The sequence below is a fragment of the Lycium barbarum genome, chromosome 11, assembly GCF_019175385.1.
Source record: "Lycium barbarum isolate Lr01 chromosome 11, ASM1917538v2, whole genome shotgun sequence".
NCBI classification, from domain to species: domain Eukaryota; kingdom Viridiplantae; phylum Streptophyta; class Magnoliopsida; order Solanales; family Solanaceae; genus Lycium; species Lycium barbarum.
Window position 1 is genome coordinate 39,899,603 of NC_083347.1, and position 16,870 is coordinate 39,916,472.

The window sequence follows — 16,870 nt, forward strand, 5'->3', positions numbered from 1 at the left end:
AGATAAGACTTCTATAGAAATGATGAAAAGGGCAGGAGATAAGGGATCTCCTTGCTTGACCCCTCTTGTAGATTGAAAAATCCATGAGCTTGACCATTTAATAGAACTGAGTACCAATTATTAGCCACCAGCCTCCAAATCATATCTACAAATATCTCTGAGAATTGTATCTTCTTCATCACCTTTGTCAAGTACAACCAAGCAACTCTATCATAAGCTTTAGCCATATCTAAGTTAATGATCACATTGGAAGGTTTTCCTCTCTTTCTAATATCAGTAACTATTTCTTGAGTCAGCAGCACATTTTCTATAATTTTCCTTCCCTTGACAAAACCAGATTGATCTGCAGATATCACTGATGCAAGAATCCTTTCTAGCTTATCATGAACCACTCTTGAAATAACCTTATTGATAAAGTTACTAAGACTGACGGGCCTCATATCTGAAAAGGTCTGTAATAATGTTCTTCTTAGTAAGCAACACTAAATTGGTATGAGTTATGGATTTGGGAAGAGTAGAACCTTCAAAAAAAGCCTTAACCACATTGTACACATCAGAATTGATCACTTCCCAACATTTCTGATAAAAATACTAGAAAAGCCATCAGAGCCACAAGCACTATCTCCTGAAAGTTCAAATACTGCCTTCTTCACCTCATCCATAGTTGGAATTTGCTGAAGCAATAGATTGTCATCCACACCAACCAATTCAGGAACATGATTCCAAATACCAGATTCCTCAAACTTAAAATAACAGTCAACAGCCTCATCAGCTATCTTAACTGCTTCTTCTAGCCATGCTCCATCAACATTTTGAATTCTTTTGACCTGAATTCTATTCTTCCTACTCTTAACTAGACTATGAAAGAATCTAGAGTTTTTATCTCCTTCTGAGAAATAAGTCAGACTTGATTTCTGCCTCCAAAACTCTTCCTCATAATGCAAATATAGTTTCAATTCAGCCTGAGCCCTTTGTAATACCATCCTATTCTCTTCAGTTGGTTCTTTTTTAAACAGATGCTCTTTAATTCTCACAATATCTCCCCTTATAGAAAGTTGCTTGAAAATATCTCCAAATGTGTATATACTCCATTTGCTCAATGCTCTATTGATATTCTTCAACTTGAACTTGAAGTCAAAAAAGGATCATCTAAACTATGATCAACCCAATCCTTGTTAACCACTCCAAAAAAGTCTAATGCTCCACGCAAAATTTTAAAAACCTGAAAAGTTTTGAAAACTCTTAAACTTGATCCCCACAGGATAATAATTCTTGGTGCGCGATCTGAACCTGTTCTAAAAAGGTGTTCCACCTCCAAATTTCCAAACCAATTGTGAAACTGATCATTATATAACATCCTGTCAAGCCTCTTAAATATATAATAACTTTCTGCTCTTCCATTCCACCAAGTCAATGGGCTACCTTTAAAAGGAACCTCAAATAACTCACGAAAGTTCATGCAAAAGGCAAAATCTTCATAATCCCGAGGTAAAATTGGTAAGCCCCCAATCTTCTCTTCCTCATTCAAAATAACATTAACCCCCCCACAACCAACCAAGGACAATTCATATTATATGACAAACCATGCAAGTTGACCCATAACTGAATTCTTTCTGTTTCATCACATTTGGCATATATCATGGACACCACCATTGACTTGTTAAACTCTTGGAAAAAAAGTTTAACTGTAATCTGTTGATCGGTATCCAACAATACCTCCACATCTACCTTGTCTTCAACAAAGAACCACATTTTACTACTACGGTTGTAATTTGTATAAGGCATTCCAAGTCTTCTTCTATACTTTTGAATCTGACTAGCTTGCTGAAAAGGTTCCATTAAAGTAATCAAGAAAAACTTATAGCGCCTATGTAATATTTGAACCCTCTGAAAAGCTTGTTGGGTATTTACTGATCTGATATTCTAAAAAAGAGTTTTAATAATCATTTAGAACTATTTTTAGCAGCACCCCTCTTTGGCAGAATCCTTAATGGTTGTTGTGCTTCTACAGGCCCTTGTTTCATCCCCTTCTTTCTCCCTTTAGCATGAGACTTAGGAGAAATTCCAGCTTCTCTATTGACTTGCTCACAAATCTGCTCCAACTGAACATTATCAACATCCACCTTGTCAATATTATGAAGTAAGATATTTTCCTTCCCAGATGCTTTAGGAAGATCTATACAATGAGAAACCACATTATGTAGAGCTTTATTTGGTCAACATCTTTTTTCAACTCTCAAAGGCTGAACTTCCTGGACAATCACTAAAGAATTCACCTCCTGCAAAGCATTGCCTTTTGTAGGAGGATAAGATCCTATCATCTGCATATTATCCTCAGCACCTGTATCTGCATTATTTGTATCTAAAGCTTCTTCTTGTCCTCCTACGTGACTTGGAGAAGACTGAAGTTGGATTGTAACATCATCTTGTGAAATCTCTTCTTCAATCATATAAGTTAAAGCATCATCTTACTTATGTTGCTGCCTTTCAATATCAACCTCAACATCAAGTTGTGCGCCACTTTCCTTCAAATCAACATCAAGGGATTGTATCCCTTTTCCTTCCACTACAGTATTTGAGTGAATATCAATTTATGATGAACCAGCAGTTGGAGCATCATTCTCTAGGTTCTCAGTAAGTTGAGCTACACTTTCCTTCAAGTCACTATCAGAAGGTTGTGTCCCTTTATCTTCTAACTCAGTATCTAGTTAATCCTTGACTATATTTCCAGAAGAATCAGCAGCTGGATCTGAATTCTCTTGAACAACCTCTGCTAATATTGATGAAGGCTCGTTCAGCTTGATACTAATCACCTCACTACTGTTACCAGAAAAAGCCCCTCAGTTACAGAAGTAGCACCATGATCAACTGATTTTGGAACACCAACATCAGTCAAACACTTATGAATCTGATCCTCTCCACCTGCCTATCAGTGCAATTCTCTGCATCCTTATCATTGTTTTCTTGATTATCACTATTTGTATTACTATCTGATTATTGTAAAGCATCAAACTTGTTCTGTGTTAAAATTGAATCAGATTTCTCTGTGGTTGCATTCTTCATAGTAGCCTCAACATTTCCTTGATTTGACATATTGAAAACTCTATTGTCCTTTACAGCATTCCAATTGCCTGGATTACCAACCACCCTTCCACTAGATAACAACCTTGCATTAAATCTCCTCTTATTGGTCTGGAAATTCTTGTTGAAATTCTTTGGACCCTGAACAACCTTGTTGTTCTTCTGACCCTCCTCCCTTACAATTTCCTTTCCTTTCTCAACAACCATAGACTGTGCCACCTCTGGTAATTCTTCTTCCTCTTGCTCTACAAGTTCAGGATGAAGATTCTTGCTCATTATGGCTTTGTAAACGACATTCACTGCAGTATTTAGGCAAGTAGTCATAGTGAATCTTTACTTTATGAATTGCCATCTCTTCCGTTACCTCATCTAATATTTCCATATCAACATGTTTTGGAAGATCCGATAATAAATCCATCCAAACTTTAACCCTTGCACAACTTGGCCTTGTACGATTAACAGTTGCTAAATCAAGTTGTAATGGTACTCCTACAACAGAAGCTAGAGAGAACAATGATTCCTTTACAAAAAAAGTAGGTAGCAGATATGGGAAAGAGATCCATGATATATTCCTCCTCCACATTGAATTTTGAATCGAATATCAATGGTCTTATTTGATATGAACATCCATCTTTTGAATTCAGATAATATGCACCCTTCGAACATAAGTTAATGAAATCCTCTATAAGAGATAGTCGAATAAGCACATGTCTATCTCGGAATGAACCAACCTCACACTTCTCTTTAACTCCACATTGATCCGGAATAAACTTCCGCAATTCTTCCATTGATCGCCAACCATATGAAAATTTGCCAAGGACTGTATGCTTTAGATTCTCCATTGACTCCATCTGCTCCACCTTCTTTTGTGTCCAACGAAGGACAGGAACTCCATTTCGATATGTCAACTTCTTTTGCTAAATCAACGTAGGGTTTTGCATGTTATCAGAGTTGGTAAGTTTAAAAAATTGTAGGAAATCAATTTTGGGAGATTCCGCGTGAGTGCGAGTTATGTCAGGGGTTGTAATGGGTGTCGTAGAAGGCTGGCCAGCCACCGGAGGAGGCTGACTAACGACCATGTTGCCGGCGGCAATAGTTTAGAAATTAGGGTTTTGCATGGGAGAGGAGTGAGAGCTTTTTTAATTTAAGATTAAGTCACATCTACAGTTTAGGAGATCATTTAATAAGTTTCTATTAAGTAGAGTAGTAATGCTTAATTGGACCACACAAAATGTAGTGCTCCTGTCTCAATTTATGTAATACACTTTTCCTTTCAGTCTGTCCCAAAAAAAATTATACATTTCTGTATTTAGAATATTTAACTTAAAACTTTCGCTTTTACTCTTAATGAAATGATTTACAACCACACAAATATCTATAACTTATTTTAGACCACAAATTTTAAAAGTCTTCCTTTTTTTTCTTAAACTACTTGTCTAATCAAACTAAATCACATAAATTGGGATGAAGGGAGTATAGTTTTTTTTTGGAAAATATATAAATGCCCCAGATATGGAAAAAGGTGATCCAAAATGAAATTAGCTATGTCCAGTGATTTGAAAGGGGAGGTTGATGGGTTAGAGGAGGGAGGATAATAGAGAATATTGATGTTTTCAATTATCAACTCTTCTTTTTTAATAAAAAGAAAGATCAAGTCCAATATATGTACTAGATTCAAGAAATTGAAAAGACAATTTTACTATTTGTAAATTTCTTTACAATTTCTGCTAGAAAAATCAAAATTGAAGTTCACTCCAGTAGGCTAGCTGGTGCAGGTGTTATCCTTGATAATATATTTAAAATAAAGAGAAAAACAACTTGACATGTCAAGTCTTCCATTTTTATGTTTTATAACATGTACTTACTTGGCTGCTACACCAACAATAACAACATACCCAGTGAAATCTCACAGTGTGGAGTTTGGGGAAGGTAAAATGTACGCAGACCTTACCCCATCTCGGAAGATAGAGAAGTTGTTTCACCTTAGTCATTAATTAATCAATGAACTGACCAACAGTTTACTTGGATTAAGAGTAACATATATTTTAGTACTCAAAAAGTTTTGTGGATAGCTATCTTACCCAACTAGGCTTGTCTCATAATAGAGTTCTACTTAAAAAAAAAAATAGCGGCCAATTGCTTTTTAATGAAATACTATATGTCAAAAAAGATGTATACTTGTTTAATGGTTTTAATCTTTATCCTTCTAGAAGACTATGTAATTTATGGTCAATGTACTTAATTAATCCCCACCAAAACCATGATTTGGCATTATTATCCCAAGGAAGGATCTTGATTTGGGGAATTAATAAGATAAAGATAAACTTTCTTTTCCATACCTTCCTTCCATGACTTCATCACTTGCCGTAATGTTTTAATAATAAGTATGTAGTACCCAAAAAAAATAGTATCGAATATTAGATTGTGTCCAATCCTTTCATCTTTTCATTTGAGGTGTCATAAGATAATATTTCCTTTTAGCCACTATTACGAAATTGGAACAATAAAATAAATAAATCATGATAATTAAGATTCCTTAAAATAGAGCATCTTTCTCAAGTCATAACCAGTGGGACTTCCAATATGTATCAAGCTCTGAGTTGGAGAAGAAAAAGATGTTGATATATATTGAACAGGTCAAGGTTAGTTGAAATTATAAAGAATCCACTTGGAGTGCAAAATCAATTCATTTTCTCTATTGCTTTCCTTTTCCTACCATAAAGGAGGAGGGTGTTTTTCTTTCCGTTGAGAAGCTAATACATTATTTTCTTGAAAGACTGAGATACCTCTATAAAGTTAGATGAAATATGTAAATTCTTGAATTCTAAGTTCTCAACTTCTTAACATGTTGCACATATATGGAATTAAATATGAATGAATAACCACTCAAAGTTGCCAGAGGATGGGTTAACTTCTTGTCTGGCCAGTTTAGCATGAACTCAGGATCATCATATAAAAGAGCTCAAAAGATACTACGGGTCCCAAGTGACACAGTAAATGTCTTCTTGGAGGGTTCCAGTGGTACGGGGCTCAATTGGGGTGTCCAAGTGGACTTTCTGGACAAGTTCAAGGACCTATCCATGAATTACGCCAAAAGTAAGCATGAAACAAAAAGTGAGACGGTGAGATGCAGTCATGCAGCTATCACAATCTTTAGGAATAGAAGAGCACTTTGTACTAGGATCACTGATCGCTTTAATAAAACTTGCAAAAGAATCATGTATTAATGTACCATGTTACATGGATCAGCTAGCTGGAACTCCGTCTGCTCCTAAAGATACAGTGTTGCCTAGGTTAGTAGGTTAACATGATTTTTGAAGTCATTTTCAATCACAAAGCTTCAGAAAGTTTTAATGAATACCACTTGAGCTAGGTGATTTCAATATTTCCGGAACTTGTATCAGTGGACATAAATATCCTTTTATAAACTGCTCTCAAGCTCATAACCTGAATGTTGCCGAAAGCATATAGAACTAGAATCAGGGTATAAAAGGGATGACAGACAAACTATGCTATGAGCAAACAAATTGAAAGAGATGGTATAAATCTTCAATCAAAAGGCCCTATTCGTAAATTAGAGAAGAACCATAATGAACTCATCTTCTCAAAATTCTTTGCTGCTTTTCACTTTAGAACCAAAAAGCTGAAGCAAAATGAAATACCTGAGGCAGCTATTGCTAAGTCTTCCCTAGTTCCCAAGAATTATTGTTCAATATTGCATGGCCTTTTTCTTGGTACTTAAAAGTAACACAAAGAATGCAGAGCCTAAACAGCTCTGGAGGAACAAAGTGGAAAAGACAATGCGAACTTCACGTTCTCAAGAACATGGGAAAATTGTTAGTAAAACTTACATAAATAGCTAGCTTTTAGTAGCTTATAACAAGAAATAGCTATAAAATTGTTATTTACTAAGCGTAGCTGATTTTTTAGTTGAAACGCGTGTATTTCATTTTTTTGAAATATAGTGAAATACACGGAACGACCGACACTGCTGAGTAAAATTAGGCCGTATTTATGGAAAAAGATTTTTTTTTTTTAAATTCAGGGATTCAGTTAAAATCTGCCCATTAATCACGCGTAATGAATGTTCTTCCATAACAGATTACGTATCTCTCTCCACCTTTATCACAATCAAAACTTTTTGAATTCAAAAAAATACTGAAGATCTAAAAAGATCCAACTACAGAAGAATCTCTTTGAGCTCTGTTTTCTACATTCGAATTCTTCAAAATCAAGTTGAAATACACTCAATAAGATAAGGACGAGTGTATATATGGAATTTTAGTGAAGATCAGATTTGTATTTCAGATTCTACAAAAGGTATGTTTCAAATTTTCAATGATTTGTGTGATTTTTTTTTTATTCAATTTTCTGTGATTGGAACGATGATTTTTTTTTCCAATGCAGTCACTGTTCTTCTAGTTTTGTTGAATTATCAAAACGAAACATGTCAAGCATAACAACAGTGATCAGACACTCCGGTTTTTGGAATGAACAGAATTGCTTTGTTGATTACAAACTAGACGCAGTTGTCTTCAAAGATTATTGTTCATACGGTGATTTGGTTGAAACTATAGCAATTCAGTTAGGTGTTGATATTAGCAGGAAAACGATATCAATAAAATATGTTGTTGAAGGAGACAACATGCCAATTGAAATACGCAACAATATGGGAGTAAGGGTGTATGTTGAGCTTAAGAGAGAAAACAGGGGATTTGAAGCATATCCGTTGTGCGTTAGCATAACTGATAATGATCTTGAGAATTTTATGTCCGGCGAATCTGCAGTTGGAGACGATATGTTTCAACTTGAATTTAATGATTATATGTATGCTATAAACGTAGTTGATTCAAATGATTTGGATGCGTCGGATTGTGCTAAGGCTGTTGTTTTATTTCAAAACAACGATGACTTGATAATTTCGAACAAGGAACATAAAGATGTTTTTGTTGATCAAATCTACAAAGATAAGGACACTCTGAAGAATGTTATGGCAAATTATGCAATTCGCAAAAGATTCAATTTCAGGACAGAGAGGTCGAATGCCGTAAGGTATGTTAGTCACCTAAAAATATGAAATACATTGAAATATACTATGAAATATATATGAAATATAGTGAAATATACTAAGAAATGCATTGAAATACAGTGACGTAAACTGTTGTATTGCCATTACATTTCAGTTGGATTTAATTAAATACAGTGAAATACGAACTGTTTGAATTATTTAATTCCATTATCTAACCATTTCAGTATATATAGACAATGTATTTAGGATGTTGTATGTGTTTGAAACTTCAATCTGATTGTTCTTTTCTTGTATTGGTTTATGTAGTTACACTCTGGTATGTTGTTCAACTGATTGTCGTTGGAAATTCAGAGCTTCAAGTATAGCGAACTCTGAAATGTTCAGAGTGAGATCTTTTCATGACGAACATACGTGTCCATTGAAGGACAAAGTGTATTCCCAAAGGCAAGCAACAAGTTGGTTGATTGGTGCGTCAGTTGTTAAGCCAAAAATAGCAAATCACAAGAGGAAATATACACCTGGTGATATAGTAGATGACGTAAAAAATGAGTATGGCGTTGATGTTTCTTATATGACGGCCTGGAGGGCTAGAGAAAAGGCAATGAATGAATTAAGAGGGGAACCAACAGAATCATACAAGAAGTTACCGGGATATGTCTACATATTGGATAAAACATACCCTGGATCACATGTGAGAATGCACAAATCACAACAAAACGAGTTCTTGTATTTGTTTATAGCACTTAAAGCGTTCATAAAAGGCTTCGAGTGTTGTAGACCAATAGTTGTAGTAGATGGTTCCCACCTTAAAACTACATATAACGGTACTTTTGTATCAGCCAGCACGTTGGATGGTGCAGGTAGATGCCAAAATGTTTAAATACATTTTTTTTCTGTTTTTGGTATATTTCGTTGTATTTCATTATATTTCTAATGTAGTTCCAATATGCTTTATGCTATATTTCACTGTAATAATACACAAAAACATGTATGTGCAGGTAATATTCTACCATTGGCGTATGGTGTGATAGATTCAGAGAACGATAAGTCTTGGACCTGGTTCTTTGAGCAGTTCAAACAAGCTTATGGGAATAGGGATAACATGTGTGTTGTATCAGACAGACATGAGAGCATCATTAAGGCGGTGAGTAGAGTGTATCCAATTGTGCCACATTTGGCGTGCATATGGCATTTATGGAAAAATGTGACCACGAAATACAAGTCGAATGGTGAAGTATTGAGTCCTGTATTCTATGCACTTGCAAAATCATACACACAGGCTGAGTTTGATAAGCTGATGGAGAAGATTGAGAAGGTTGATTTTCGGGTAAAAGAGTACTTGGAGGATGCTGGAAGGGAAAAGTGGGCTCGACTGTATTCACCCGTTAACAGAGGATGGACAATGACTTCAAATATAGCCGAATGTATTAATGGAAAATTGGTAGCAGCAAGAGAGTTGCCGGTTTTCGATTTTCTTGAAGAAGTGAGGAAGATGTTTGGGAGATGGAATTGCACTAATAGGAGGAACGGTACATACACATTCACAACACTTGGGAAAGCATTCCAGCAATTATTATCAATAAACGAATGTAAATCTCTACGTATGACGGTATGTTACTGTTTATTTTGTTGAAGTCTGCCTACATATATTTCAATATATTTCAGCATATTTAGAAGGTACTTAAGTAATTCTGTTTGGATTGTATATTTCCATGTATTTCATATTAAGTAATTCTGTTTGGATTGTATATTTCCATGTATTTCATATTACTTATCGTTGTTAATATTCAATGTATTCTGGTCTGACACATTTCATCTTGATTAGGTTGAACCATCAACTGAATATGTGTATACCATAAATGATGAGGCAAGGCGATTCATAATTGATCTTAAAAAGAAAACATGCAGTTGTCGGATGTTCCAAATGGATGAGATACCATGTCCACATGCATGGGCTGTATTGAAGAGTAAAAGTCTTATGCCTGATGAATATTGTTCAGACCTATTCAAACCAAAGACAGTGATTAAGACATATGATGTGCCTGTGGATCCTCTGCCTGACGAGAGTGAGTGGAATATTCCCAAACACATAAGCGATGAAGTTGTTTTGCCACCAAGATACAAGAGACCCCCGGGAAGGCCAAAGAAAAAGCGAGATAAACCATTAATGGAGACGATGATTGGTAAACGTAGGAATGCTTGTAGTACTTGTGGACGTCTTGGTCACAATAGACATTCTTGTTCCAATGAGCCACGTAAGAAGTAGATGTTTAGATTGTAATTGTTTTTTTTTTTTAAAATACCTTATCCCCAAAAATATTAAATAAAGAAATTTTTGGTTCATCGTTGTATTCTGTAATTTTTGTCCTTTATTTTCATAATAATATTGCATACAATTCGGTGTTAACGGACATTAAAATGAAAAATAAGTGAAATGTTTAAGAAATATTAAGTTGCATTAGGACTGGAATAACCAGAAGCAGGTGCTGGAATACAACACTGATTTTTTGTATTTCACTATATTTCGGTGTATTTCCTTTTGCATTTTCACTATATTTTTTTTACATTTTACTATATTTCTGTGTATTTCTCTGTATTTCAGTGTTCAAAATGTAAGAGTATTCTAGTTGTAAGAGTACTCCAGTTCACCTGGAATAATTTGTCGAATTGAAGAGTGGGTATATAACATTGGAATATATTGAAAATACACCAGAGGCTGTTTTCATTAAACGATAAATAAAAATATGGGAGACTTAAACAAAAAATAGTCGTGAAAGAAATTAGTTAAGTCATTGATGAAAAAACACTGCCATTTGTCAATTCTTTACAAAACAACACAACAAAATGTAGAAAAATGGTCAGCAAAACAGTACTGTGAAAAACGATTGAACATTAAAACCTAGTGGACTAATTAACAACTACTGTGTCGACCGCGTTGTAATCTATGGCAGGCCTAACTGGTCTTGGCGGCAGTTCATTGTCACTGAAGGCATTCAAATCATCCTTTTGCCATCCGTATTCCCATAGTAATGCCCCGTATCTATTACGTAGGTTTCTGCATCAATTTCAGATGGAACGCCTCGTCCAGAACAAAAGTATTCAGCAAATGCGGCAACATACACACCACAATCCCTGAAAAAATAAAAAATAAAAATGATTATTGGTTGAGAATTTTGAAAAAAAAAAAATGGAACTCTGATGTTGAAAGACATACATGCTGCCAGAGGCTTGTTGTGGCAGGTCGTTCACATACATGACATGAAAGTCATCAGTCTGTTGTTTGCCCTTGTATGATGGGTGGTTAATCCAATCGATGCCTTTTTTTTTCTCATAAAATCGAGACAAATGTAGATGATGTGGCAATAGGGTAGCTATCTTGTGTATTTCTCTTCTAACAACAGCATCATGACCAGCAGCTCGGTATGAGTTGTAGATGTACAGACGCCTGCACGTAAAAGAATATTACATCAGCTCGGTTAACAGGTTGGTAAATTAAATTTCATACGGACCTTGTAGGATAGAAATACGAGGAACATACAGGGAGATATGCAGATTTAATGAATTTTTTTTTAAAAAAGAGTAGAAATACCTGTCAGTGAATGGCACTATAATCAAGATCCAGTGATTTTCCTCTTTGATGTTGACAGGGATGAGAACACAATCAACTGTATGCCATGGCACATTAGCCAGCATCCTATGCCCGTTAATGTACTCGCATATTTCGTTCTCCGAACTGGCAACACTACTGTTCCCCTCCGGATTAGCATATGCACGATGAATTTCATCAATTTTGGAGAAGAACATACAATCAACAGTTGTGAATTTGAATCTGTTATCCTTGTCGTACTTGCCTTTCTTCCGCAAGTAGTAAAAAATGACATCAATATGCTGTAAAAAAATGAAATTAGTCTAATGGATACTGGTTAAAAAAATGAAATAAGCTTCTGCAGAAAAATATGCAGTCAAGATGCAGGAAATATAGAGAAATACACAGAAGGAATATCGAGAAATATGGGAAATATAGAGAAATATGGGAAAAGAGGGAATGGGAAATATAGCACCTCATCATTCCAAGACTGTCCATTCATCGATAAGAGATAGAACCAGTTTTTGTCGTCAACATGTAACACACCAAAATTGAAGCCAAAATTGATGTCATCTGGATCCAAAGCTTGCTTATTCTTTTTGTAACGGCTTTCCTTACCCTTTCTAAATAACAACAATCAGTTATTTTCATTTTGAACAGTTTACTTTGCTGAAAGAATGAATATATAAATTAAAAAGGTAAATACGTTCAAACTTACTTTTTATCATGCCTTAGAAGTAGATCCTGTTCAAGCCAATTCCGGTATTGTTGAATAAGCGAAGTATTTCGCGGGCCATTAATTGTATCTTCAACAAATGGATGCTTCTTTTCAAATATGGAAGGTGTGGGGTCTTGAACAGAAGCTTCTGCAGAGCCGTAATTGGTCATGTAAGGTGAACTGAAGTATTTACTAGGTTTGACTATCCTAGTTGGAGTAACATCTGGTTGAGCAATTACAACTTCCGCATTAATGACTGGCTGTTGTATTCCTTTATCAGCAGACATTACTGGTATAACAAATCCTTTGTGACCAGTTTGATGAAACACAGATAATCCTGACGAACCTATTTGGCTTGGTAACATTTCGTCAGGGATCAACCATTGTGACTTAGTAATGTTCTCATCGAACCTGTGTGGAGTCTCTAAAATTGAATGATCAGTGATGTCCCCGGGTTGTATTCCCGCACCTGCTTCTGGTACACGAGTTTCTAGAGGCAACTCAATGAGCATCTCTGCGACCATTCCCTAAAAAAAAGGAGATTTAATAAATGTTAAGTATAGCAGTATCTTGAAAAGATCTATAAGATTGAATGTAAAATTTACCTCTGTTGAATTGAAAGATCCTTCGTCCGCCCGATTAATCTCTTCAGATGAAGCTTTACGTGTATCTGCTCTTAAATTATCGGCGGTTACTACAATTTCCGGAACTTCCTCATGTAACTTTGGTCCAACACCCTTTTGAATAAGAAAAAATCAAAATTTAAAACAAAATCATAACATAAAAAATATAAGGTTGGAGAATTACTAAATACACAGAAATAGGGCCAGGATTAGATTGATTCTGTGGGGGTGGAAATACATAGATATACAAAAAAAAAAAAAAAAAAAAAGTTTGTAAAATAGACAATTGTACCAGTGAAATACAAACGAAACGCCATAAAATACGAAAGTTTGTAAAATAGAAAATACCGAGGAAAACATAACTTTAAAATTTAATACTGGAACATGGCAACCATATACTTTTTTGTGCATACAATGCACAACAACATAACTTTAAAAGATGGATTTCACGTCACAAACTCATTTTACCTTAATTGACTCATCATCATGTTTCGGAGGAGATGTTTGAATGGTAGAATCATGTCGTAAGTTTTCTTCAGGCGTTAACTGTAGCCCAGCATCAGTTTGATGCTCCGGCGCCTCACTATCTGCAGCCTTCACATAAAAAAAATGAATTAATATAAATTGTATTTCGCAATAAGAGTCTAAAAATGTTAGTTCAATTTCTATTTCACACGTTTACCTTGTCCGCAGAATTGTTCACCTTGATTGCTTCAAATAGCTTCTTGAAGTGGTCATCCATGAAAGTTCGAAGCTTGGACAACTCACTTGTGAACTCACCAACGACCTAATATTTAAACAAAAATAGTATTTCAATTTGTTTAGAAATAGTAAATTAAATACACCAAAATATTTTTTGTTTCGTAACTAAAAACACTTACTGATTCCTTGAAAACTTGAAAATCTTTCCTTAGCAATTGCATTTCCTCTTTCATGGAACTAGTAGGGACATCACGTAGGACTGTGGTGTTTTGGGGTCTATTCATTTGTTCATTCAACTTTGGTGAAGCAGACTTCTGTAAAATAGGTTTTTGAGCAACCTTTTGATCCTTGTGATTCTTCTTCACAGTTGTCTGTGGTTCGGTGTGGATTTGTTGTTTCTTAGATGTGGAAGCTGTTGTATGAAGTTGTCTGCGTCTCTTTGAAGGTGGAGAATCTGTCTGATTCGTCCGTTGTTGTTGTTTGCCCTTAGAAAGGTGGGGGGGAGTAGTACTGAAATCATCAAAGTCATCCACTGGCATATCTGTGACTTGGGTACCTTCATTGGCATCAACTAAGTCATTTTTGTCTACTGTATCTCGACAGACAACATCGGGCAATTGGAGGCTCTCCAACTCACTGCTAGTGGGGATTGTATTTGCAAATGTATAGCTCTGAAGAAGAAAGAAATAAATATTTAATTAGTGTGTTATAAAACTATTCACACTTACATTTTGAACATTGAAAAACATAGAAATACACAGAAATATAGTGAAATTTAAAAAGTATGGTGAAAATGCAAAAGGAAATACACCGAAATATAGTGAAATACAAAAAACCAGGAAAAAAAACCAGCAGAAAAGCAATAATACGACAGTAGAACAGTGGAGTACAAACTAAAATCAGTATTTAATTAGTGTGAAATAAATATTTAATTAGTGTGTTATAAAACTATTCACACTTACATTTTGAACACTGAAAAACATGGAAATACAAAGAAATATAGTGAAATTTAAAAAGTATGGTGAAAATGCAAAAGGAAATACACCGAAATATAGTGAAATACAAAAAACCAGGAAAAAAAACCAGCAGAAAAGCAATAAATACGACAGTAGAACAGTGGAGTACAAACTAAAATCAGTAAGGCATAATTGCAAAATAAAATGCTATGAAAAAACATAAAAATAAGTTAGAGTGTTCGAATATTACCGACTGTTTGCCGTCTCTAAAAATGCCTTCCATCAAAATATTATATTTGGGCTGACTGTCGATGGACCTCCAATTCAACATTCTTGGAATGGAATTTCCGGATTTAATAGCGAGATACGATGGAACTCTTGAACAACACTCATAAAGCCAAACTTGCATAGCCAGTGGCATCCCATGGATCCCATAATACTGTGTTGTGGCAGAATACTTCTTGCTGATGCTTCTAATCAACTCGTTAAAAGCTTCTTTGCCCCATGGATAATCTACATACCTTCCATCCTCAACCACTTCAAAATGAACCCTTGGTATATTCATTTTCCTAGGCTCACCGCAAAAGATGTATGTATTTATAAAAAACAAAATTGCAAACTTAACAGCGTCCTCATCATTATCTCCCCAACACTTATTCTTAAAGCAATCAATGAACTCCAATCTTTTTACTTTACTCCTAGTTCCACCAAAATAATCATCCATAATCCTATTCGATTTTTCCTCATCGTATGTAAATTCACCTTCATCGGCTACACAATTTAGCCCGCTCATAAGGGCAAATTCTCTCATGCTAAATCTCAATACGGTACCATTTATATCAATTGTAAAGCAATCAGAAGTGCTCTCCTTGAGCTCTCTTACCATGAAGCACCTAAAAATTTGTGCTTGAACCTCCAGGTGCTGCATTCCGAGGAATTTCCCAAATATTGTCTTGGAAAAGATCTCTAACTGTGCAACAGTTAGCTTACTCTTGATATCTTTGAACACCTCGATATTAGTGTACCGTTGCATCGATGGAGCCTCTTCAGGATGACTCCTAACATAGAATTTAGGATCCTAAAATAAAAATGCAACACTAAGTTAAGGCTGAAACAATTGTATAATAAAACATAGACACACACAAGAAATATACTGAATTGCATATCCAAGAAAAATATAAACACAAAAAAAAAAATTGCATAACACATCTTTTAAAATCAATAAGTACAGAATAGTAAACATATGTACTTGTGAAAATACATAGAAATATAATGAAATACAATTAACCACGAAAAACAACTTCCACAGTTATGTTGTATATGATGTAAATTACAGTTGATGCACATATAGATTTTATTAAATACACGGAAATATACTGAATTGCATATCCAATTATGTCGAAATATACAGAAATATAGTGAAATACAAAACAACAAAATCGAAAAATTTCATCAATACCTATTCATCCTCTTCCAGATCTACATCTTTAACAACATTTTTACCCTTAACGTCTGAAGAAGGCTTGGTTACTTTTCTCTTATTTTGTTGAGAAACTTTAGAACTTTTTTTTTACTGGTACATCATCTTTTGGCTTGCTCCGTTTTGGAACTTCAGTTGGAGGAAGTTGACGCATCCTTGATGGGTCATGAATCTTCTTGCTTCTTCTCTCAGCAGCAATTTTAGCAAATTCTCCTGCAATTGGAAGTTGTTGTTGTGAAAATCCCAAAGAGAAACTAGGACCATCATAAGCATGAGGACTACCTCGAGTATTCCTACTTGGAGTATCTCTTTCCGCCATTAAAATGGATAATTAGATCTTGTTTTAAAGACTCTAACAATGGCTAAAAACAGGAAAAAAAAAAAAAAAAGGAATGAAAAAGAAACAAAGAAAACGATGAAATATAAGAATAAATATAGAGAAATACAACAAAGAAAGTAAAAAAAATCTAATAAATTATTAAAATTCGTTACCTACACTGTGTGGGTAACAATTAAGGAAGATGGAATCGTGATAATAATGATGATAGATAATGAGCGTATAATACGGTTGAAGATATTGAAGATGGGAGAGAAATTAATTTTAAAAGAGAAGAGATTGGGAGTTATTGGGGAACATGGGCCGTAACTTTAGGGAAATACAGAGACGCTTGTAGATCAGTTACAACCGGTAATTT

General features: G+C 34.9%; 3 protein-coding genes across 3 annotated transcripts; 1 reads left to right on the plus strand and 2 right to left on the minus strand.

Moving 5' to 3' along the window:
* Positions 1-563: 563 nt before the first annotated feature.
* LOC132619760 (uncharacterized) lies at positions 564-1,839 on the minus strand. Its single transcript, XM_060334564.1, has 3 exons — positions 1,584-1,839; positions 1,223-1,422; positions 564-1,127 (listed from the first exon to the last, which is right to left on the minus strand). Exons 1-3 carry the CDS (start codon positions 1,837-1,839, stop codon positions 564-566), a joined length of 1,020 nt encoding a protein of 339 aa, XP_060190547.1.
* A 4,377-nt stretch (positions 1,840-6,216) lies between these two features.
* LOC132619761 (uncharacterized) lies at positions 6,217-10,376 on the plus strand. The gene is made up of 5 exons (XM_060334565.1): positions 6,217-6,374; positions 7,489-8,133; positions 8,417-8,970; positions 9,109-9,719; positions 9,936-10,376. Exons 1-5 carry the CDS (start codon positions 6,217-6,219, stop codon positions 10,374-10,376), a joined length of 2,409 nt encoding a protein of 802 aa, XP_060190548.1.
* Positions 10,377-11,103: 727 nt separating this feature from the next.
* On the minus strand, positions 11,104-16,494 carry LOC132619763 (uncharacterized). The gene is made up of 11 exons (XM_060334566.1): positions 16,270-16,494; positions 14,946-15,773; positions 13,919-14,410; positions 13,720-13,824; positions 13,506-13,631; positions 13,020-13,151; positions 12,415-12,941; positions 12,172-12,319; positions 11,700-11,998; positions 11,325-11,555; positions 11,104-11,242 (listed from the first exon to the last, which is right to left on the minus strand). Exons 1-11 carry the CDS (start codon positions 16,492-16,494, stop codon positions 11,104-11,106), a joined length of 3,252 nt encoding a protein of 1,083 aa, XP_060190549.1.
* Between the last annotated feature and the right edge of the window lie 376 nt (positions 16,495-16,870).